The 25,044-nt window shown below is 39.7% G+C and overlaps 2 protein-coding genes across 6 annotated transcripts in view; one reads left to right on the forward strand and one right to left on the reverse strand.

Moving 5' to 3' along the window:
• The first annotated feature begins 26 nt into the window (after positions 1 to 26).
• Positions 27 to 24,279, forward strand: LOC111873603 (ATP-dependent RNA helicase DDX51). 3 transcript variants are annotated; one of them, XR_004514018.1, is made up of 13 exons: positions 337 to 428; positions 589 to 1,045; positions 2,411 to 2,561; positions 4,320 to 4,450; positions 6,603 to 6,780; positions 8,070 to 8,261; positions 9,124 to 9,312; positions 9,640 to 9,946; positions 12,321 to 12,486; positions 13,286 to 13,420; positions 14,849 to 14,992; positions 16,925 to 17,101; positions 24,194 to 24,279. XR_004514018.1 is itself a non-coding variant. In XM_023868453.2 (12 exons), exons 2-12 carry the CDS (start codon positions 406 to 408, stop codon positions 14,984 to 14,986), a joined length of 2,067 nt encoding a protein of 688 aa, XP_023724221.1. In that variant the 5' UTR covers positions 27 to 143; positions 261 to 405; the 3' UTR covers positions 14,987 to 15,241. The 3 variants fall into 3 exon arrangements, 2 of the variants coding, with proteins under 2 accessions (XP_023724221.1, XP_033611019.1); XM_023868453.2 differs by lacking the exons at positions 16,925 to 17,101; positions 24,194 to 24,279 and adding an exon at positions 27 to 143 and having other exon boundaries at positions 261 to 428; positions 14,849 to 15,241; XM_033755128.1 differs by lacking the exon at positions 24,194 to 24,279 and having other exon boundaries at positions 16,925 to 18,382.
• LOC111873606 (protein rolling stone) overlaps positions 18,470 to 25,044 on the reverse strand; it is a 72,429-nt gene continuing 65,854 nt past the window's right edge. For 2 of the 3 annotated variants that reach the window (XM_023868460.2, XM_023868461.2), the window contains exons 3-5: positions 24,231 to 24,471; positions 20,899 to 21,021; positions 18,470 to 19,099 (exon numbers count right to left, since the gene is read on the reverse strand). In XM_023868460.2, the coding sequence (XP_023724228.1) occupies positions 18,690 to 19,099; positions 20,899 to 21,021; positions 24,231 to 24,471 (774 nt within the window). In that variant the 3' untranslated portion in view covers positions 18,470 to 18,689. The remainder of the gene's footprint in view (positions 19,100 to 20,898; positions 21,022 to 24,230; positions 24,472 to 25,044) is intronic. The other variant, XM_033755131.1, reaches the window with a different exon arrangement.

Raw genomic sequence — 25,044 nt, forward strand, 5'->3', positions numbered from 1 at the left:
CCCTCTAAGTGATTAGTAATCCGTGGACAAATGTCGCGCCAATGTGTTCACGTTGTAGGTCGTCATGCTGTTGATCAGTGCATGTTAAATACGAAATTAAGCAGATTATTATCTATTCATGTGTAGCGAAAGTTCAGTTTTGTGTAAGATATGAGCGCTGTATTATCTCAGAATTCATTTTGAATATGTAATCACCAGAAACTAAACGAGGCCTTGAGGTCAGATATGACCGACTGAATATATTTTTATTCTTTCAACAGATCAGAATTAGCTGCAATCCCTGGTGAAATCCCGAATAGTCAATGAATGTAGAAAGAGGTGTGGACGTAGGTTTTGATGTGTGTAAAACATATTAAAATTCCGATTTAATCACTGTAATGGGAATTTATATCAGCACATAAAATTATGGATCTTTTTGTCGTAAACAGGTAAGATTTATTATTAAGTCCGTCGATGTTTGTGATTTGTAGGTTATATGTATTCTGTTACACTCTTTATACTCGGGCATTCATTGCGATAACCAGCAGGTTATCTGTCTGGATCTTCTTGTGTTGCTATGCTGTATACATATTGTATGTTTTCTTTCAGATATTTTGGAGATGATGATAAAAAAATCAAAGATTCAGATGAGAAGGCAAAGCTTGCAGCACTTCTTTCAAAAATTGAAGAGAGGAGAAAGCAGAGGGAAGTAGCTCAAAAGTCTAAACTCGGATCTGAATCATTTGATTTAGGATATCATGTCAATGAAAAAGTTGATGGTACAGCACCCTCAGTAAAATCAGATAAAGATGAAGAGGGTGCTACAAACAGGAAGAGACAATCAGATACAGTTTCTCAACATGGTAACGCAAATTTTGAGAATGAAGCTGTGGAGGCATCGGCTGCTCAAAAGAAGAAGAAAAAGAAACATAAAAGAAAATGGAAGGAAATTAATGGTTCTGAAGGAGGTGAAGCCAATGCAGGAGAGAAGAAAGAAATGAAGACTCTTGAGAAAATTGAGGGATTTACTGTTATTGGGACTGAGAATTTCAAAAAGAAACAAAAGGTGTGCTTAAATTAGACATGCATACTATTGAAGATGCAAGATAAATATTAGTTTCCAAATAACTGTGTTAGTATTAGCAAAGAGAAATTGTTTGTTGACTGTATGTTAATCTATATTCAATCATTTGTCTGAATTTAGATGGATATGCAGTGTTAATTCCTTATAATTATGTGTCTTTTCATTTTCTAACCCAGTTTATATTTGGAATATTAATTCATCTTTTTGCTGTGGAGTTTCTCTAAACATATAAATCCACCATGTAATGTCTGTAAGAATAGTTCTATTCATTACACACAGTGCATCTTTTCATGTGGCATAACCATTCCATCCTTAAATGAAAGAGGTAATGTAGAACTTAAGAATATTTTCACTGTATCCCCCCTTCTGAATTTTAGGTCTTGTAGCCTGTCTTTCCTGGCCATTCAGAGCCTGTTTTTCTGTTATGCTTGTAAAAGCAGTAAAGCTATCCCTGTAACAGGCCATGAAGGCCCGTAGGGTTATGAGATTTCGAGGCTCCCACATTTTCTGTATAGACAGTTGGCTCAAAGGTGGTGGTAAAGTTGTAAGCCTTATGCATGGGCCACCCTTTACACCCCAGAAATATTCGTCATACTCACTTCTGTGAGAGGCTGAATAGACCCCAGGGCCATAATGCTGCTGGAAGGATTAGGTGCACTGATGAAAATCAGTGCAACAGGACACTAAAATACAGCATTAGGATTAGGTAAATTTAAAAAACCCACCTCATTGGGACTTGAAACCGCGACCTTCCAGCTTGTAGCATAGTGCCTCAACCAACTATGCTACCGTGTGGTGTTGTAGCATGGTTAAGGTTGTGCTTGTATGAAAGTTATCTGTCATGTTCTATCCTGTCACAGTGAAATTTCCATCTTATAAATTTTGAATGAATTGTGTATTTCTGATGGGGTCTGGTAAGTCAGTTTGGTTGTAGAACTCAGTGCCACTGAAGCCCATCTTGATTAATATCATGGGCCACTGTTGTGCCAGTTCATGTGCTTATAATATATTTCTCAAGATCCAGTTTAATATTATTATGTTTTTTTATGAGTGGTCCAAGCAAGTGCTTTCCATTAAGATTTGTGAGCAACATTATGCATGCATTTTCTGTTTCCCCCCCCTCAGTTAAAAAAATTATTGTATAAACATTGGCAAGCCTGGATAATTTGTTTCAGGAGTCAGCATATTGAAGCCACTGAGAAACAGCACAGTTATGCACACTTATGTTTGTGGGAAATTGGGTAGAGATTTAAAATGAGGGTCAGTTCTGTATGTTCATGCTCCTGCTAACCCTACAGTATGGGTTTTAGATCTGTATTGAGTACTCAGGGCTGTATGTTCCAATAGGTGAAGCGAGTGCTACCTTACTGGCTGGCAAACCCATCGATAGTGTCTGTGAACCTCCAGCAACTTACAACAACTGTCAAAGACATTCCAGGCCTTGACAAGAACATTATACGGGCACTGAAACGCAACAAGATCACCCATTTCTTTCCAGGTAATTAATGTTAATAGAAGCAATTAAATGTCTTTGCAGAATCACATACATATTAGTGGAACATGTATATAGAAACATTTCAGAAACTATTGCCACTGGCAAGGGTTTATGAAAGTTATGTTGTTTATCATCTGTAGCATGGGTCTTGTTGTTGTTGTTATTGGAGAGGGCGGGTTTCCCCATGCCCTTAGACCAGATATTGGTCCATTGTGCGTCCCCCTGTGTTATTCTACCAGTCTCTATACCCTACCGGTACTGGTACATGCCATCAGTCCCGACTTAGCCAGCGAGTTCGGCCTCTACTGGCTCAGCGGTATCTCAATACTTCCCCCATCTACCAGAGGCGTTAGAGACTACTGTTGGGTGGGAAATGTCCTGAATTTGGCTCAGAGGTCCCCTTGAGACATGAGGTTCTTTTACGTGCCATAAAGCTACGACACAGGACCCACGGCTTAAAGTCCCTCCCGGAGGACTTGTTCCCTGAATTTTTCCCCCCTTAAAAATTCCACGACCTCTGCTGGGTTTGAACCCGCGTACCTTGAGTCATGAGGTGGGAACATTACCCCTAGACTACAGAGGCCGCTTTAGCATGGGTCTTAGTATGGGGTGTTATGGACTGGATAGATCTGGCTCACGATAAGGGCCGTAATGAGCCTTTGGGTTCCACAAAATGCTGAGAAGTTCTTGTATAGCTGAGGAACTGGTGGGCTTCTCAAGAAGGCCTCAGCTCCATGAAGTTAGTTTTAGTTATTTAATATATATGTCATGAAATCTTACAGGAAGGATTGGGTGGTACACATATTACATGTGGTGGAAACAAATAATTAATTCCTCCCATAGAGCAAAGTGAAGAAATTCCATGCCATTAATAGAATCCAGAGATCATAACAGTGTTCACAACAGCTTAGAATTGACTTTCTCCTGAGCAAGTTGAATCCGTTCCATTTTGTAACGCACTGATTTGTTATGGTGAGAGGTTTCTAGGCCCTTGCCAGTCTTCCAGCTGAATGCTCAAGAAATGATACAAATTCTGATTTGAATGCCTCAAGTGAAGATATTTGGGAAATTGTGGTGAACATTGGAAATAATGTTAAGATGGATCAAAGAGATGCAGAGTGAATTTTGGCGCTGACTCAGGATGAGATTCAGTGACTGCCTTTGTCGTGATATGCATATGAGAGCCCCACATTAGGTAACATTTCTCATGGGGACCAAGACGACTTCCTCAGAAAAGGGTGCCTTTATTTTTTTTAAAAGAAGCCATAATATTGTCTGTTGTGAGACAAACGTTGCCTCATTGAGCATTTAAATTTCAGAACATCTGTCGTAAATAGAAAATAGTGAAGAATAGAATATTATTTTTAACAAAACAAACTTTTGTTACAGATATGTGTTATGTTCATTCTAAAGGGTTCTGACGATGTTGTATAACACTCAGAATTACTTGGGATTTCAGACTTTGTCCATCGTCCAGTATTCTAAAAGCTAGTTAATACAATGTTTTGAAAACTTAATCTGTTTCCATCCTCAGGTTAAGGGGGGAAGGGGGATACCTACTTGGTTGGGTCCCTTAGAAAGAGCTAAACTCCAGTGATTGAGATTAGTGCTTTCTAAGGGACCCAACTAAGTAGGTGTCTCCCCCTCACCTGAGGACAAACAGATCCAACTTCTGAAATATTGTGTTTACTAGTTTTCGGAATACCAGATGATGGACAAAACCCAAAAACCCAGTAATTCTGAATGTGTTATGTTGTTCAGTCCAGGCTCAAGTCATCCCATGGCTCCTGGCAGCTTACAAGCGTCCAACTCGATACTGGCCACATGACATATGTGTGTCTGCACCTACTGGCAGTGGCAAGACCCTTGCTTTCGTCATCCCCATTGTGCAGGTAATAGCAGTAGCCATATGAAGTTTACACAGAGCCTGTAACCTGGCCATTTTGCAAAGCCTATGGCAGACACTTAGCTTTGTAACATCAGAATTAAACATCCTCTACTTCAGCACCTTCTGTTGGCCAGAAAGGAGCCAGAAGCATATTTGTGGTATCTAGAACTTAATGCAGCTAATAGTTAGATGTATCAGTATGAAGAAACCTGTGTAAGTGTGTCGTAATATTATGTTTCTGGGCCTTGGAAGCTGGAGGCAGTATGTTCCTTCGAAACATTGTTAAAGTTCTATTGGATTACATGGCATCACATCCCAGAAGATGGTAGTGACATGTAAATGCATTGCTGGGCAGTGCCCACGACATGTGCGTGACCAACGATACAAGAACAGTGTTTTCTTTGTGTCTGCATAGCTCCTTGAGTGTGGTGATGTCACACAACAGTGGATAGTGGTCACATGACATGTTTTTTGTAGGTACATGCCGAGACCATTGATAAGCAACAGCCAGTGCGCCAATGGACTGGCTGCATAGCAATCATGTGACGTGTTTTCTGTAGGTTAGTGTCAAGGAGTTATCTTGAAGACAAGTGGCATTACAAAGCAGTTGAGAGATGAGAGTTCGGGGCCAGGAGTTTTCAGTTGTGCAGAGAATTTGAGAGACCAAGCAGTGACTAAGCAAACAGATGTTGAAAACTTTATTTTATGTGTTGACAGTTACAGCAATCTTCAGAGTGGTGTAATTATTTGCAGTTATGGCATGTTATAATTACAGTGATCTTTAGAGTGTTATAATTAATTGTGGTTACGACTTGTGAGTATTCAGTAAATCGATTCACCAATCCAAACCCCATCTACAAGTCACTAAGACATATGACAGTGAAAGTAAGTGAAAGTAAAGCTATCCCTGTACCAGGCCGTGAAGGCCCATAAGGTGAGACGATGAGGGTCCCACATTCTAGACGATTGGCTCAAAGATGGCGGTAATGTCAGCTTTATGTGCCGGCTGTGCTTTGCTCCCCAGGAAAATAATTTAATTAATTCCTGGTACTCATTCCTGTTAGAGTCTGAGTTGACCCAGGGCCATAGTGTGGCTGGAAGGATTAGGGACTTGAACCTGCTACCTTCCGGCTTGTAGCATAGCCCCTCAACCAACTACACTACTGCGTGCCCCCTAAAACATATGACAGTATTATTCAAAATCTAGTCATGTTTTGGAATTATTTCTAATTCTTTATTTGTGTCAGTATTTTTCCTTAAGTTTAGAGCTTCTGTTGGGCCATACAAGTTATAGTGTCAATTATTTTTCTTTTCTCTCACTTCTTCACCACTAATTTCGACATATTTTCTGTTACCAGGGTAAATGTTTTGCAGCAGGCTGCCATCTGACATTGTCGACTGCATTCAAAGTACCTATATTTGTAAATCAAATTGTGCTGGATTTGTCAAGAATTATTTCTGGTGCAGATATGTTGGAATACATCCCCCCCCCCATGGCGCTACAGCCCCAATTTTGGCCTAGGCCTACTTCCATGAAACTCTCCGTTTCACTTTGGTTTACTAGATCTTACACATACGGTAGGGCTCCTTGGGTGAGTGATCAGCTTGTTGCAAGGCCTCTACCTGTAGACAAACAGAAAAACGCGCACAAACATCCATGTCCTGAGTGGGATTCGAACCCACGATCTCAGTTTCTGAGCGAGCGAAGACAATGCATGCCTTAGACCGCTCGGCTACCGTGACCGGTGTTGGAATACATTAGTTCTAGTGTGATTTCTAATGTTTCTCCTTTACTGAATGGAAACAGGGTCCATACAATGATAATTCTTTTTTCCATCATGTCTGCAGTGACTTCAAGTTTTGTCTGGTGGTTACTATGGGTGAAGTAGGATTTTAGGTTCTCACAGCAGTGGTTGTGAGAGCACAATCTTCTGAGATATAATGCCATGTAGTCTGTTGAAATCAACTGACATTTTGAAGAATAAGCTGAGCATGAAACTAGCGTGAAAGCATGTGGCGAGCAGAGCTGCTGTTCTACTGTAGGTTAAGATTACCAGAGAGTGAATTTGATGTTCTGAATTGTACATATGCAAGAGGTATTAGTTGCTGTTGTCATGACTTCAGACTGGTGAATGTTTATAATGGTGTGTTACCAGGCACTGTGTTATCGGTTTGTGCAGCAAGTGAGGGCATTGGTGGTTCTTCCAGTACAGGACCTAGCCGTGCAGGTGTATCGAGTGTTTCTCACATACACGCAGCATACAGACCTGAAGGTGGCGCTTGTTACTGGCCAGACCTCCTTCCATAAGGAACAGCAGCAGCTTGTTGCATTGAGTGAGTTGTGAAAACTTAGTAGTAAATAGAACTAGTTACAGGAACTGATTTGATTCCCCTTAGCACTCTTTTCCCACCCTTTCATATGTCTTAATATGTGTCACAGTTTAATGGTTGGCGCATATTCTTATTTTGGAGGTTGTGGGTTCAAATCTTGACTCAGTTGACCACTTTATATGGATTCCTTAAGTCTCTGTGCAGAGATGCCAGGATAATATAAGCCTGCCGATACTTTTTCGCCAGTGTCCTTCACTGTCAGTGCATGAGAGCGAGTCTATGCTACGAACTTGCTTCGTCTGCAGAGAGAACATTCGTTGGCTGGCACTGGCATATGGGAAAAGCACACAATATCTACTAATAAGAGCGATCCTACGAGCTCAACATCTACCTTCTTACTGAGGCAACATAGTGTCGCTGCACATGCTCACCAATCTTAGGGTCGCCGACTTGCATCAGACTACTACGCATCAGAGATCCACTGGCCAAAATTGACCATCCCACCTATACCATAAAATGGGCTGTGGCCACTTCCGAATTGTTTGCAGTTCATCATCATTATCCTACTCAACCTATTTTATAGTATTGGACCTGTGCTGTTGAAAATGCTGTAACTTGAGAAATAAGTTGTTTGATTGTATTTCGCTTCCAAGTGATTTGCAATCCTGCTTTGCTTTCAGAAGAGCCTGATTCAGATATTGGCTATTCTGACAGATTCTTTTTATATATTTTCTTTAGTTTGTCCTGGAAAGTGTCAGGATAGTGCCTTGAATTAGGCCATGTCGTTTCCTCCTGTCTTTCGATGGTATGTAATGTGAGCAGTTGACCGCACTATTAAAGAAGGCAAAATATAAAGGATCTTTCTGGGTCATTTGATTCAAGCAGTAACACTTCTGACTTGTATGTGGGAGGTTTCTCTTTCACATCTTGGCCAGGACATTGGCTGTCATTGCTGAAGTTTCTTTTCTGGGTTTCATGAGTCACTCCATGCAGGTACCAGGATAGTATGTTAAATTAGGCCATGACCAGTTCTTTCCACATCCTTTCCGATTCATTATTAATACATCTAATTATTTGATGACGTATACTGTAGTGTCATTAAGCAAGGTACAGATATGTCATAAAGAATCTTATCCCCTTCTCCTTTGTTTTCCCCTACCACAACAGTTAGGGCATACGAGGAATGTGGGGGGAAGACTCGGAACTCTGTTGACCTCAGCCATTGTAACTAGGAAGATGCCTAAGGATGTGCCATAGAACATGCGGATGTGTACTGATGAAATGCGTTGCAGGTCCTGTGACTGGTTACCACAGTCTGGTGGATATAGTAGTGACAACTCCAGGTCGACTGGTTGATCACCTGCAGTCCACTTCGGGCTTCACACTCAAACATCTGCGTTTTCTAGTGATTGATGAGGCTGATCGAATTATAGAAAACATCCAGAATAATTGGCTATATCATTTGTACTCTCACATCAGTGCAGGTAAGCTTGTGCCATACGTACTTTGGAGTCTTGAGCAGACAGATTTTTTTTTTTCTCTAGTGCTTACTGGAAAGGGCACCACCGCACCTAATTTTCCTCAGATTAAGATTTGCTCTCATTTCATGTTTGAATTCATTGATACCAAGTCAATAATATCAGTGTTCCTCCATTTAAAATTGTCTTCAATTTAGGGTTCAGTTCCAGTGTTTCTCAGAGAAACCTTAAATGAGGATTTGCACTGTATTGTGATTGGCATTAGTCGTCATGTTGCTACTGAACTAAATGAACTAGCACCGCGGCTTCTGTGGGGCCTTCAGCAATCCAGTCTTGCTGACCTCTCCTTGATTTCCTTCCTATCCTCATTTTCCTATTGATCCATATTGTAAATTGGATCTAAAAGTTTGTGACGATGGTATATTAATACAATTACTTGACTTCTTGGACATTATTCATCATCTCATTTTTTTATTTGAAACGTTTTGGAGACTCAACTCTTCCTCTATCATATAATAGGACTGTTCAGTTGGGCTCAATTGATAAAGCTAGTCCCAATCTGTGGAGGAGACAGACTCCAGTTCCCAAAACATTGTTTTAGATAAAGAAACAGGATGTGGTTAGTGTCCGAGATGTTAATAAGTGCATCCATGTTGTCTTACTATGTGTTATGTCGCCATTTAATGTGGTGTATGGTTACCAATGTTTTGCAGGAACATAATGGTTCCATCTTAGCCCGAAAACTGAGGTACTGGGCTCTTCTGAAACAGTGGTAACCAGGTTTTCCTTTTATGAAAAAGCACAGGTATGAAGTACTGTTGTGTACTATCAGAATCCTTGGTGCTAATGCAAATGTGTTTCATTTCAGGTAATGCACCAACTTGCCACCCTCCTGCACTTACAATTGCAACACTGGAGTCTACCTCTTCTCCCCCTCCTCAGAAACTCCTTTTTTCTGCAACACTCACGCAGGATCCTGAAAAACTGCAACAACTAGGCCTCTTCCAGCCAAAACTATTTACCTCAGTTGTTGGTGATGACCAACTGGAAAATGGAGGTGAGTATATGTCATTTTGATATTGTAACGTGAAAGGTCTTGAAGACCAAAATTTGGTTTTTGGGTAGGACGTACCAACTCAAACACACTATAACAAATATATCAAATGACTATATATATATATATATTAAATAAATACAAAATGCGAATACAGTGTAAGTCCCTGGAGGTAATAGGCCTCCGGCAATCAACCAATCAAAATCGTACGGACCAGAAAAAGAGTGAATCGACCGAACTTTATGGCAGTAATGCACAGAAGCAGTGTCCTGGTGTATGAGTGTCTGGTAATATTTAATAATTGGCAAGCCCTGCTGCAATTGATTTCAGATATAGGTAAAGATGAGGCAGTGAGGGGTGATTTCGTAGGAAAGTTCACAACACCTGCAGAGCTGAGTGAATATGTATGTCTCGTGACACCAGAGAGCAAGCCCCTCGCCCTCTACCACATCATCGCGTCCAACAGCTGGCAACATGTCTTGGTGTTTGTTGGCTCACGGAAAGATGCACATCGTTTATCATTGCTGCTGTCTTACCTTGGACAGAAGAGCTTCAAGGTTGCTGAGATATCGTCCAGTTTATCGCGTCCTGCAAGGGAGAAAGTCCTGGCAAAGTTTGCAGCGGGAAAAATTGATGTGTGAGTTGGTATTTCCAGTGTAATACGAGGTGTGTTCAAAAAATGACGGGAATTTCCATATTTTGGAAAAAATATTTATTCATTCGTCTACATTAATGTTGTCGCCTTCAAAATAGTCCCCATTCGATATTATGCACTTACGCCAGCGCTTCTTCCAATCATCGAAACACTTCTCAAACTCGATTTTTGGGATAGCCTTTAGCTCTTTCAGCGATGCGCTTTTAATGTCATCTATGCTTGTAAAACGACGGCCCTTTAAGGTTCTCTTTATTTTTGGAAATAGGAAAAAGTCACACGGAGCCATGTCTGGCGAATATGGAGGCTGGGGCATCGTTACAGTATTGTTTTTGGCCAAGAATTCACGAACAAGCAACGAAGTGTGAGCAGGTGCATTATCGTGGTGCAAAAGCCATGAATTGTTTTTCCACAAATCCGGGCGTTTTTTTCGGATTGCCTCACGCAAACGGCGTTGAACTTTCAGGTAGTACTCCTTATTGACCGTTTGACCTTGAGGCAAGAATTCATGATGCACTATGCCATTAAAATTGAAGAACACAGTAAGCATAACCTTCACGTTCGAACGCACTTGTCGAGCCTTTTTCGGTCTTGGCGATCCAGGATGCTTCCACTGAGACGATTGAGCCTTAGTTTCAACGTCATATCCGTAAACCCATGTTTCGTCACCTGTTATAACACGTTTCAGTAATTCTGCATCATCGTTGACTTCCTTTAGTGATTCCTGAGCAACTTCCATTCGCCGCTGTTTTTGTTCAAAATTCAGCAATTTTGGAACAAATTTTGCTGCCACGCGTTTCATACCCAAAACATTCGAAAAAATTTCATGGCATGAGCCAATCGATATGCCAACATCATCAGCGACTTCTCTGATTGTGATTCGGCGATCATTCATAATCATTGCTTTCACTTTTTCCACGTTTTCATCGGTTGTTGATGTGCTGGGGCGTCCGGGGCGCTCGTCATCTGCAACGTCTTCACGGCCATCTTGGAAACGCTTATACCACTCGTAAACTCTTGTTTTACTCATAACAGACTCACCATAGGCCTTTGTTAACATTTCACACACTTTGTAACACTTTATTTCATTTTTTACGCAAAATTTGATACAAATTCTTTGATCCATTTCTTTTAACAAACGAAAATCGCCAAGCTCATAAAAACACGTCTAACCTTAGCGGCTGCCACAGACAAAGTAAGCAATGAATACAGCTGAAAATTTTATTGTACTTCAGGGGCATGTATACCAACATAATAAAAAAAAAATTTTGACAATTGGACTCTCCAAACCCGCGAAATTTTAAAATTCCCGTTATTTCCTGAACACACTTCGTATATCACATTACGTTGCCCTTCTTTGCTGAAAGAAAGTTCTTGTGAAGCAGAATAGCTTTAAGTTTATTTCTTAGCATATTTTCATTCTTACAGAAGAAAGTTCAAGTACTACATGCTGTTGTGTACTACTACAAAAATAGCGCTATATATGTATACGTAACTTCCCCTGTGGTCTAGTGGTCAGAGTTCCTGGCTACAGATCCAGAGGTCCTGGGTTCGATTCCCAGCACTACCAGATTCTCTGAGAAGTCGGTCTGGAACGGGGTTCACTTAGCATCGTGAGGATAACTGATTTCAAGGAAATAGTGGCTCCGGTCTAGAAAACCGAGATTATCAGCCGTGGGGAACCGTTGCACTGACCATGTGACATCCTCTATCTGCAAAAGTTGGCACTAACTTCACCGACGAGCGGCGGTCTCTTGATCGGTATAGTTCCCTTGTGGACTACAGGCCACGGAGTTATATATAAACATACTTTGAAGTAATAATATATGTTAATTTTTTCTTGTTTTATTTAATTCTCTGTCTCAATGTTTAAACTTACTCTGTTCATTTTAGAGATGGAATCATCAAGATGGCAGGTAAGTGATTCTTTTTTTTGTGAGCATGCATTCACATAGAGATAGTGCATGTGGACATGCTTTTCTTTTCATGAATAGTATTTCTTTCTTTTTTTTTAGTGTTACTGATTATCACATTTGTCAGTAGTATAACATGTCTACTTGGCGCACCTGAGCCGGATAGCACGCAGTACTGATAGTGAAGCATGACTGAGGCTGATTGGTGTAACTCATGCCAAGTGACAGTCACTTGTATGGCACAGCTTTTATCTGCAAACTTGTCTCGTTTTTAATATAGTGCATAAAGTGCAGCACAAGACAACAAATTTTATTATATTAAGCTCCTCCATATAGTCTAGGAGAGAGGCACTAACATTGCAGAGAGTTGCATTCTCAACATTGCACAATAAGCATTTTAAATAAGAAGGGTGACGTTTCAGATAGTACATATTTCTTTGTTACAGGTTGGTAAGTTCTGATGCATTGGCACGAGGTATGGATATTGAAGGAGTTGACTATGTTATACTGTACAGTGCACCAAAGTCCATAAAGAATTACATTCACAGAGTGGGACGTACTGGAAGGGCAGGCAAACCAGGCACTTCTGTTACTTTTCTGCAGGATAGTCAGGTGTGTACTCCAGAAATTAAGTTGGGTCTTCGTAACTATACATACAACTCGTAACATTTTTATGATTTTGTAGGAAAATAAATTTTCTTTTTCTCGTAGCAACATTTTCATTTTATACAGGTTAATGGATGAATAGTCTCGTATCTCTTCTTTCTTCCCATAATCCTTCGTTTTCAACTTCTTGCCGGCTGTTCCCTCACTTCTTGCTGTCTTCCAATACTTCAACAAAACCATTTTGTTGTGGGTCCTTCAAATTTCAATTCTAATGTGTTTCTTTGTATCCTTGTTCTGTCCTTTATATTCCCTTTGTATGACCAGACTAATGTATTCATTTCTCTTCTAACTCTTAAGAAAACTCCAACTCCTCAAAAAATTTGTTTTCTGTTTGTACCCTTCTTGTTTCTGTCTCAATACTTTCATTTTTGTTCCCTCAAAACTTCAAAACTTTCACAACCATTGCATGGATTTTGATTTCTTTCTGTTCGTTGAGATCTGTGTTTGTATTAATCTGTTAATTGGGAAGCTGCTGGGTTTTTTCTCGCTCCCTTTAAGCAAATTATGTGGTAGATTTTAATGTAGGTCACAGCCATTTCCTTCCACGTCCTCACTGTTTCAGCACCCATACCATTCTCCAATTTGACACAGTTGAGAAACTCATATTAAACTGATTGATATACAAACACACTGTGTGTTACTGAAACTTGAATATGCCTTTTCACTTTTGTTTTCTCATTCTTTACATTGTAAGAATTTTGAACAAACATAGGTTTTTGATGTCGATTGCCTGTGATTGGTGCAGGTAGCCAGCTTCAATGAGATGTTGCACTCGGCCAGTAAGGGCGATTTGCAGAAAATGGACATACAGCAGTCAAAACTTGAGGAGCTGGAGGATGCATACACATTGGCACTGGAGCACCTCAAAGGCCATCTGGAGGTTTGAATCTGCTTGTTGTTGTTGTTGTTGTAGTAGTAGTAGTAGTAGTAGTAGTAGTATACAGTGAAAATTCCTATTTAAAGTTCCTCTGGGGATCTGTGAATTTGAACAACAAACTGAGGAAAATTAACATTGAGATTATTTACTTGGGATACCTGACATTGAACAGATGCGTGAAAACCTGAATTTGTGGAACATTAAGTGGGGTTTCCACTGTATGTTGAAATTTCATTATTACAGTTCTTAGATAATAAAATGTCTTGTGCAAAATCGTGACATAAAGATAGCTAACAGATGTTTTGAATGTGGCACAGATCAGATATTTGGGAATGACTAACAAACCAAAACCTGATTCAGGAGGAAATTAGGAGGAGATTGAATTCAGGTAATGCTTGCTACCATTCAGTCCAGTCTTATCTTCTCGTCTGCTGTCCAAAAACAAAAATTAGAATATATAATAAGGGAATGCGCACAATGTGCATAGAGTAATTGTTTTCTATTCGCGACTGTATTCGGTTATTGATGTGGTTAAGTTTTTGCATATGGTAATGTGGTATCTACTGCACTTTTTATCACAGTGTTTACACACACATGCGTCATTAAAATTAGAATATAAAAACTATAAATTTGCCTGTGGTTCTGTATGGGTGTGAAACTTGGTCTCTGACATTAAGGGAGGAACATAGACTGAGGGTGTTTGAGAACAGGGTGTAGAGGAGAATATTTGGATCAAAGAGAGATTAAATGACAGGAGGTTGGCGAAAACTACATAAAGAGGAGCTTCATAACTTGTACTCTTCTCCAAGTATAATTAGGAAGATCAAGTGAAGGATGATGAACTGGACAGGGCATATAGCATGAATGGGGAGAAGTAGACTGCATCTAGGATATTGGTGGGAAATCCGGAAGGAAAGAGAACACTAGGAAGACCAAGATGTAGGTGGGTGATCATTATTAAAGTGGTTGTTAGAGAGATAGGATGTGATGGAATGGTTTGGATTGATCTGGCTCAGGTTAGAGACCAATGGAGGGCTCTTGTGAACATGGTAGTGAACCTTTTGGTTCCATAAAATACTGGGAAGTTCTTGAGTAGCTCCACAATTGGCAATTTCTCAAGAAGGGCTCAGCTCTGTGAGTGAGTGAGTGAGATATCCTTTTTTGGTTTACTGTTGACAACTGTGGTTGCTCCAGGTTGATTCTTGCCTCAGAAACTGCCTGTCATATTTAAGCTTCTTATATGATTTTCCTCATTTCTTTCTTTTTCTTTTTTTGGGGAGGGGGTCAAACAATTGCTAGATGGTACCTTAAATTGCGGCACAGCTGTTTCCTTCCACATTCTTTCCAATTCGTCATCTGAAACACAATCCTATAAGGCGTCACTAAATAAATCAAGAATGAGCTGTTAATTGTTTTACGTTTTCTTAACAGAGAGAAGAAAAGCAGCAGCTGAAGGCTAAGAAACGAAGGAAGAAACAGGATCCTTTGATACAGAAATATCGTGAGCGAAAGCGTCGTTTCAAAGTTAGAAAATTAAAGAAGTTGGATAAAGCCACAACTATTGGTTGATAAGAGGTGTGTGTAGGATGTTATATAACTGTAGTAACCTTCCTTGTGTTGGTATGTTCTTGCTGTAAATATGAATGGAAGTTGTACTTGAACGTATGTATAAGGGGTGGGCCTTCTCGGCCCTTGCACCGCGACCTACAGTGGTCTATTGTGATTTTAGTTATACTTCTTACCTGAACTGTATGTTGAAACAGACTTTTTATATTGTCTCTTTAAATTGACTGAAAATAATAAAAAAAATTCTGTTGTGTGCTGCACCTTCAATCATTCCAGTTCCATAGATCCCAAAATAAAATTGTACATATAATTGAATGTCATCGAGTCAGTAAGTGGACTGTACGCTTTCAGGAGACCTGGGTTCAGTTCCTGGATGAGCTGTTTTCTCTGTTGCACCATAACCATGGAGCCCGAATAGCACAGTTGGTATAATGATTTGCTATGGGCTGGATGGCTGAGTGGTCAGAGTTTCAGTCCCAGGAGGGGTAAGATTTTTCTCCTTTCCATACCGTCCATATCGGTTTGGGGTCCATCCAATCTCCTATCCAATGAATACCAGGGCTCTTTTTTGAGGAGTAAAGTGGCTGGGGCATGAAGCTGACCACTCACCTCAGCTAGCGCTGAGGTCAAGAATACAAGGATCTGTATGTCCACTCCCATACATGTCTTCATTGCATAGCATTTAATTATAGGGACAACTTTACCTTTTACCCAGTATAACCATACTGGTATGGGGGCCTACCCAATCTCCTGTGAAGTTTATGTCAAAGACTTTTTCCTAATTAAGTAGCTAGAAATGAAGTTGATTTTAACTTCATCACCCTCTTAGATGCCTGTTTGGCATGGTGCTTAAACATTAGGGTAGTTTTAGCTGTACATGACTACGTAACATTCTTGAATTTTTGGTCTAAGAATTTATAATGGTTGTGTCTTGTGTTATTGGTGCAGTGCATATACATGATCAGTTGTTCTGAGCATCCCATTTTTCTAATGCTAATACCATTACTCCTGAGTTACTGTGGCCACTAGTCCCCATAATACTGCAATATTTAAAATTCCCTGGTATTGAACAAGTTGGCACACAACGGTTCTGACTTGTATTCAGGAAATGCTCAGTTTGAATGTCAGGCTGGGCTGGGGCTATTAATCTGACATTTCTCATGGTTTTCTCAGTTCCACCAGGAACATGTTGGGATGGTAACTTAAATTGATCAGTGATTGATTTTTTTCCATATCTTTCCTATTTCATTATTCACTATCATCTGATCATTCAATGTTATATAACACAAGTTACTGACATCATTTAATAAACTGCAAATTAATGAATTCTGGATGATGAAAATTAAAGCTTGCATTGGGTAGAGAACCGTTCCTAGAGAAGAATTAATACAGATTTTGTAATGACTCAATATTTTAAACAAAATGAGGTTCAGGATTAGAAATGTGATCACTGCTATGAAACTTGTGTTGCCTTTAACATCACAAATTAAATCAGTAGATATTCATGTATGTCTTGTTCTAGAACCTTACATGTGAATGCAGGTAGCCTGTAATGCATACCTTTACATATCAGATGTACAAAATATGTTGAATAGTTTGTAATAACAAACAACTACAGTAAAACCCTCAGTGAAGTATTTTTTTTGGGGGGTGGGAGCAATGAATTTGAACACTAAATAACTGGAAATATAATTTAACACTGACTTTGTCAAGTTGGGATTATTTAAATTTAATGTTAAGTGAGGGAAGGTCTTCAAGAACATTCAGTGAGGGATTTCCTGTACCAATGTACTAAATGTGAGGGAAGGTTGTAAAGTACATTCAGTGGGGGATTTCCTGTACCAATGTACTAAATTTGATGTTTCTATAACAATTTACATTGATCAGTACTGACTGAAACGTACTAATTGCATTTATGTTTCTCACTGTTGCAACATACAGGGAAACAAACTACTTTTTACCGTGCTGTGAAAACGTTGGCTCCATATTGCGCTTCTCCACCGTCTGGTTGCCTGCATGCTTGCTCACGCTTACCGACTTCCAGTGTATATACTAGCCGAGAGTGATTATTTATCATTCTATCAACAGTGATAGGGAGGGCGTCATCATATGCAACATGTAAATATCACTTTAATTTTAGGTTAGGTTATATTAGGTTTAAAGTTATGTTATTCATCTCATGATGTTCTGATGCACCAGATGTAGATAACATGTAGGTGACTTGTTGAAGAGGGATCCAGAGGGGACGAGAGTATGAGTAATTAACCTTGTTTCGGTATTTTTCATCATATTTCAATAAGTCAATAAAGTAGTTTTTAGTAAAATAGTTAAAAATGGATTGTGTGCCAACGTGATCTGCAGTCATACTTTTCGTAAGTCTTTATGCATGGGGAAATACTATATGATATTTGTGTCCCATAAAACTTTTGTCATAAGTGTATCTCACTATATTGTAATTAAGGAAACTCACAGCAATAGATATTTTTTTATTTATGTTGTAAATTATAAATTAAATGCTGTATATTTATGGTGAATGCCGCAAGTGCTGGTCTTACCAATCTTCCTAAGTTTTATCTATTGGTATGATAGATGTAGCCATGATTCATTTTACTCTACGCCCATTAAGAGACTGATGGGACAGATTGCTGCATGCAGAGGAGAATGTCATGTCAACATGTGCTTTGAAGCAGGGTATGATCCTGGTATTTTCCATTACTCCCAAAGTCTAAGCTTTGGCAGCGATCAGGGCACTGACCAGTGATGGATCCATCACTCTTAACAAGAGTACTACAGTGTCTCATCTTGAGAACACCGAGGCCTCACACAATTGCTTGTGAGAAACTGTATTGAGTGATGTTCTCATGGCAGTGAATATTAAGAGTACTGTGTTCTTGGATATGTTGTCTTGTATGTGTAGTTTGGTAGGTACCTTCTACCAAACTACATGACATGACATCCCTACAGACTGTAATGTGAATAAAGTAAACTTCCCATTATCCAGTGGATACGGGGAATGGATTTTGCTGGTTACATAATATGCCAGTTGCGTGAGAAAACAAACAAACATGTTTCTGTCATGGCTGTCTTCCTAGGTGATGTAGTGGGTTGATGGGTGAAAGATTTTGTATACATATACTGTAAAGTGATCATGGATTTATGTTGGCTCCACTCGAATGGCACATGAAGGAACAAATTCATGGGGCTACACTGTAATAATTTTCATGTAATATGTGTTGGTCTTTTTCCTGGGACTTTTCTTCTGATTTGGCATGTGCACTTAGTTCTGAGCTGGAGTTTCCATGTAGTTCTGAAAGCCATTTCTACCCCTGGTTATGATATTTTCTTGCCCAAAACAGTACCTTTTAACTCCTGTTACATCTGTTTTCTTGTTATACATTTAAAATGGGAGATAAGCTAGGTCCTTGTGTAAGTTGTTTGCTTATCCTCGTATCATCTCTATATACTACTAAATATTTCATATAGGAGTCAGTTGGCATGCTGTTTATTTTGGTATTGTGGAAAGTAGAGAAGTTTTGCTTATAGAATCCAAGTCTTTAGCTACTGCTATACATCTAGATTTGTGATTAAATCAGATTTTTCTAGCACATTTTAAACTATGTAACTTTTTTTAAACATCTTAATTACAATGTTGAGCAATGTAACTTTTGAAATAGACAATGGTTTTGCCACATAGTCCCTCTTTCTGTCATGGTGTATTAACTTCCAGTGGTTGAACCTGATTGGATGATGGTTTAGAAATCTTCAGTTCCTCACATGCATCATCATTGGATCCAGCTATTTGTTTGCGTATAATTACAGTCAACCATACACAGAAGTGGGCAAAAACGACAGCCAGTATTCCCAAAACTGCTATGGCCAATGTACTTCCAACCTTATTCCAGTCCAGTGCTGGGTAGATGGAAGGTGCGTTGTTCTTTCCAGTGCCACCAGCAAGGTGATACATCACCGAAAAACAGAAATAGGTGAATATGAATAAGAGTGACCAGCAGAAGTGCAGAAGTCTGAATGGGTGGGCCACCACGAGGACATCAAGCACCATAAGGATGGCATTGAAGGCATGCATGAGGAGGTTCAGTGCAGTCAGCGTGTGGACAGCTGGAACGGAAATATTTATATTACAGAATGGCATAGCACTTCAAGAAGCCTGTGATTAAGTTCTTAACACATTCCTCAGTCGCTTGGTGCCCACCTGCATTTAGTTCTGTCAGTAACTATAACGATTACTATCATTTTGGATGCGGTGCCATGTTATCTGGTAAATAGTTCATAATATTTTGGAGGTACCTGATGCTCATATCTTCAGGGTATGAGACTCCTGAACCCTTAAAATGGAAGCAGCAAGTTCCTATATAATATTAACTGAAGGAGCTGGGATAGCTCAGTTGGTATAGTGACTGGCTATGGGCTGGATGATGGAGGGGTTGGAATTCGAGTCCTGGCAGGGTCAAGAATTCTCTTCACATCATCTTGACCAGCTCTTGGGTCCACCCAACCTCCTATCCAATGTGTACTGGGGCTAAAGAGGCCGGGGCGTGAAGCTGACCACTCACCTCCAGCTAGTGCTGAAGTCAAGAAAATGTGGATCTATACATCCACTCCCCCATACGCCTTCATGGCCTAGTGCTTAACTAGTTAAGCACAGGGATAACTTTGCCTTTTACTAGACTGTTCAGCATCATGTCCCAGAAGACATTGATCTTTATTCTGTACTGCTTGCTAGGCAATTCAGCTGACTTCTAGTTTAATACTAGTAGTGGAAAAATTGGAATAGGCAGAAGTGTAATTTTACTTATGGTTTTTTTTGTATGGGTGTGAAACTTGGTCTCTGACTTTAAGTGAGGAAAACAGACTGAGGGTGTTTGAGAACAGGGTGCTGAGGAGAATATTTGGACCGAAGAGATGAAGTGACAGGAGGTTGGAGAAAACTGCATAATGAAGAGCTTCATAATTTGTACTCTTCACCGAGTATAATTAGAATGATCAGTCAAGGGGGATGAGGGGAGCAGCGCATGTAGCATGAATGGGGGAGAAGAGAAATGCACAGTAAAATTTGGGTGGAATAACCATAAGGAAAGAGACAGCTATGAAGACCTAGATGTAGGTGGGAGGATAATATTGAAATGGATCTTAGAGAGATAGGATGGGGTAGTATGAACTGGGTTGATCTGGCTCAGGATAGGGACCAGTGGAGGACTCTGGTGAGCATGGCAATGAACCTTCAGGTGCCATAAAATGTTGGGAAATTCTTGAGTAACTGAGTGACTGGCGTCGTCTCAAAGAGGGCTCAGCTCTGTGGAGTTAGTTAGTTGGAGGTAAAATTACTGTCCTGTTGGGAAAATAAATAAATTCTTAATAAGCAATCTTTTCATAATGTGGCAATTCTCTAACAAGTGCTTTTTTTTTTTGTAAATTATATACCACTCAGTGATTAATATGATCCAAACATATCTTGAAACGACAACTATTAATATGGTATATAAAGGTATATAAGTTATGCAGTCTACACAACAATATTCTGTATTTAAAAAACAAAGAAGACACTACTGTATCAACATTTGTTTTTACTTTGTATTTTTTGTTTTTTCAAATGTTGATACAGCAGTGTCTTCTTTGTTTTTTAAATACAGAATATTGTTGTGTAGACTGCATATCTTATATACCTTTATATACCTTGTTTATAACACACAGTAGGATGCACACTATTAAGAAATATTGATATATTGATCAGTTGATTGTTATGAGTATGTAGAGGTTATAGAAACAATTTTTACTCTTAAAACATTTGTGGTATTTTGCTCCCTTGTGTTTCTACATATTAAAAATTGATGGAAAATGTGGGGGTATGATATGTCAGTACATAATAAAGATCTGTAAGCAGTTTGTTTGCTCCTTACCTGGGTTATAATCCACAACAAAGTAAGAGCCAGTGATTCCAATTGCAATAACCACAGCAAGTGTATGCAGTAGCCAGTAAACTTTATATATTACAGGCATCTGAACGTGGTCCTCAGTGAAACCTGCAACGGTTCAGTATGTTCATCAGTGAAATAAGTCCACTGGGATTGAGGCTTACATTCAGTATAACTAGAGCTTCCTGTTTGTAGCATGTTATAATGCAGTATATTGGTACCTTTCTTAACAACTGTTAAAAATATATTAATAATGAGGGAATAACAGAGGGTGAAATGTGGATAAACTCTTTAATTTAGTTTTTTATTTTGTAAGATATTATATACTCTCTGACCGCCTCTGTGGTCTAATGGTCAGAGTTCCTGGCTATAGATCCAGAGGTCCGGGTTCGATTCCTGGCACTACCAGATTTTCTGAGAAGAAGTGGGTCTGGAATGGGGTCCACTCAGTCTTATAAGGATAATTGAGGAGCTATTTCAAGGAAATAGCGGCTCTGGTCTAGGAAACCGAAATTAACAGCCATGGGGAGCCATTATGCTGACCATGTGACGCCCTCTATCCGCTAAAGTTGGCACTAACTTCGCCAACAAGTGGCAGTCGCTCAGTCGGTATAGTTTGCTTGTAGACTAAAACCACGGGGTTTGCTTTTGTTTTGTTATATATCCTCATCTTTTGTCATGTACCAGTGGTTTCCTCTGTAGATATGTAGTACAGTATAATTGATGTTATCGGGGGAGAACATTTCTGCAAAATCTTGTAAATTCATCCAGCTTCAGCAGGTATATATCAGTATTAATTCACTTGGTAGAAGAAATTAGGCAATAGACTCTATAAAAATAGAACTATGTAATTGACCAGATTAATGTGAATATATTGGAGACTGAGAGAATTCTTTCTCCTTGCGGACTGAATATAGTTACTTACTGCCACATCTAATGCATTATTATGTAATGACATTAAACATCTCCTGCGGCGTAGTCTGCAACAGGCAGATCTTGTGCAACAGGTGATGCCATGTGGTCGCACATGAAAACAGAATGCAAGGGGAAACAGTAGTGTAATGGGGGTACCTTTCACCGTTAAAATGTAAAGTTGTCCCTGTGCTTAACTAAATAAGCACTACATCATGAAGGAGTATGGGGGAGTGGATGTATAGATCCACATTTTCTTGACCTTGTCACTAGTTGGAGGTGAGTGGTCAGCTTCACTCTCCGGCTGCTTTAACCCTGGGAAAAGCGCCCCCCAATACCCATTTGATAGGAGGTTAGATGAACCCCAGAGTCGGTCTGGACCATGTGGAGAAGAGAATATTCTTGATCCTACTGGGACTTGAACTGTAACCCCTCAGTTGTCCAGCCCATAGGCAGTCACTATGCCGACTACGCCATCCTGGCTCCTACCTTTCGCCATTGCAGTACGATTTATTCTGCACAAGTTGAAGCAGCAAACTGAGCTACTTCTCGTCTCTGCATATTGTTCAACAAAGTAGACTTGCCCATATTTGTTGCCACAGAGTGAACGCCATCACTTGCTGTGCAAGCTTTCTTGTAATCAACATAACACTGAGTTTCTTGTATAGTTGCCTTTGTGCTCTCTAATTTAAATATAAAACAACTGATATGGGGTGAGAATTTAAGTTCTCACAGCATAAATGTGATGTGTAGCTCACAACATTTTGTAGGAATGAACTGCTTCCATCTTCAGCGTCCCAGAGAAGACCCTGAAGATGGAAACATCAGATTCCTCTGAAGCATTGGTTTCTTTCTACTAGACTATATGTTGTCAAATCTCAGAAGCAATGATCTTCATTTTTCATTATGTCCAAGTAAGTACACTTAAAAATTAATTGTAGTTGCCCTCTTTGTTTCTAGTGAATACCAAGGCATTGATTGAATTTATCCAGTTCTGTGAACGGGAAAGCACTAAAGTTACAGACAGTATGATCAGTTATAATTCCATGTTAATAACATGTGGTGATTATTTCAAAATAGTTTTCACATATAGTGATGTAAAGATCATGTCTTTTGGGATGTGACACTGTATATTCCAGTATGCAGTTACCATTGTTGTAAAGGCCATGTTATAGCTCACGTGGTCAGTGACTGGCTTCCCACCATGGCAGCCCAAGTTCGAACCCAGCTCAGGTCATGTGGCATTTGTGGTGGATATAGTGGCACTAGGGCAGGTTTTCTCTTAGTACTTTGGTCTCCCCTGCCAATTCTCATTCCACCAACTGTTCCACATTCACCATCACCATCTGGGACTGGTACAATAAGCCATTAGTGGCCGACGTACCAAGTGGACTCAGTCTCACCCCACCCCAAGAAATTAAAAAAATAAAATAAAGAGTTTTAGAGAAACATGCTGTTCCCATCTTTAAGGTAGCACAGTATCTGTCAGAAGACAGTAACCTTCACATTCACTGCCATGAGAACCTCAAATCTCGCATTTAGCGCTGTAGTTTATGAAGCACACATGTAGAGTTTGGTGTAATGCAGACAGACACATAACCTTGTGAGATGTCCTTACCAGCAACCACTGCTTGTTAGAGGCAAATTTGAAACCCACCCTACACCAGACACAAATAACAGACGCTCCTTTAATGTTATGACCATTCACATTATCTTCATAGTCAGCAAATTCAGTGCATTAATGACGAACAATCCAAGTGGTGCAAGGTGTAGTACTGGTCACTGAATTTCACCTTACCTACTGCATCTTTGGAGTCTAATTCAACATGTCAATCTTGAGTACATTTGTGACACAAGTACCAATTGTGTCCTTGGTTAGGCAGTCTGATGGATCCAAGTGAATCTAGTTTATAAATCAACCAAACTGTTTGCAGGAATTTAAATATATTTTAAGTTACCATTTTTATTGACAGAAATTAAATAAATATGCCGTGGATTGAACTTGCTTAGAATAATATCCTGTGGCAGGAATTTGTGGAGGTATCAACTTTCCACAACAAAGGACATTTTTAACCAAATAATAATCAACTGCCAAATAAAAGTCCTGTACTATGGAATTAATTATACTAAAACGAAATGGTGAGACAAATTGAAGTTTTTTATTTGATTAGCAGACTAATTACATAAGCACATATTTGTACGTGTATATAGCAATAGCAGTTTAAATTGTTCTATACCCATGAAATCATCAGTGCTTAGTTTATATAAATCTGTACCATAATGTCACCCTCTGAAAGGCTAGAAATAAGTTAAAATGTTGGGGACCAGTATCTCTCTCCGTGGTACTCAGTTATGTGCTTTATTGCAGGATCCCTTGTGTCCGTTCCTGTTCCAAGTGTACATACCAGTTCTCCTCTCCTTGATGAGTTGCTGGATGACAAGGCCTACAGCCAGCAGTGCTTGTGAGGTACAGAGTGTGTATCCCCAGTTGGTCAGGTAGATTGGCCACTTGCTCAGAAAGTTCTCTGCTGGTGTATTTTGCTCTGCTGCAGAGAAGAATGACCAGACCCACACGCTCAAGAAGAGAATTGCAAACGCCCACCGGTATACAAGGTAAGTAATGCTTATTTCCGCATTCTTCTGCCACTGGAATGTAAAAGAAAAACAGGAAATATGGTCACACATCAGTGACTAGATGTGGGGTTTGGACTGGTGATTGGATCTGTTGAACACTTATAACTTGTAACTGCAAGTAATTATAGCACTGCTGTTAATCTACACACTTAACATATCACTATAGCACACACTGCCTTCATGAACCCATTTGCTTGGTAGTGGCTCCCAACGATACCTTCTCTTTTGACTGCAGTCCATTGCCTACTCTCTACCATCTGATGACTGGTTCTCAGCTGCAACTCATAAAGTCAAAGTCAGTCACATTATGACCAATGGTCAGTCGGTCTATCAAAGTCAAAGTCAAAGTTACTATATGACTGGCACTTTACCGCCAATCAGTTCATCTTGGCATCAAGCCCCTTGACACTCACAACCAGAGAATCCACTGAACCCTTGCAGTCATAGTCCTTATGTAACACCCTCTGTGATGAGAAGGTGGGTTTGTCTCTTATGAATATGCTTGGCCTTTTGTCAAATGCATGTATCACACATATAGCATGTTATTGAAAATTTCTTCCTTTTGCACTATATACAAGGTTTTTG

Source organism: Cryptotermes secundus, unplaced genomic scaffold (genome assembly GCF_002891405.2).
Source record: "Cryptotermes secundus unplaced genomic scaffold, Csec_1.0 scaffold644, whole genome shotgun sequence".
Taxonomy (NCBI): domain Eukaryota; kingdom Metazoa; phylum Arthropoda; class Insecta; order Blattodea; family Kalotermitidae; genus Cryptotermes; species Cryptotermes secundus.

Bases quoted from the DNA above. Each gene is read 5' to 3' on its own strand.
- LOC111873603 (XM_023868453.2), top strand. From the start codon at position 406: ATGGATCTTTTTGTCGTAAACAG. The intron at 1,046-2,410 runs GTGTGCTTAAAT...ATGTTCCAATAG, and splicing joins ATTTCAAAAAGAAACAAAAG to GTGAAGCGAGTGCTACCTTA. The intron at 8,262-9,123 runs GTAAGCTTGTGC...GTTTCATTTCAG, and splicing joins GTACTCTCACATCAGTGCAG to GTAATGCACCAACTTGCCAC.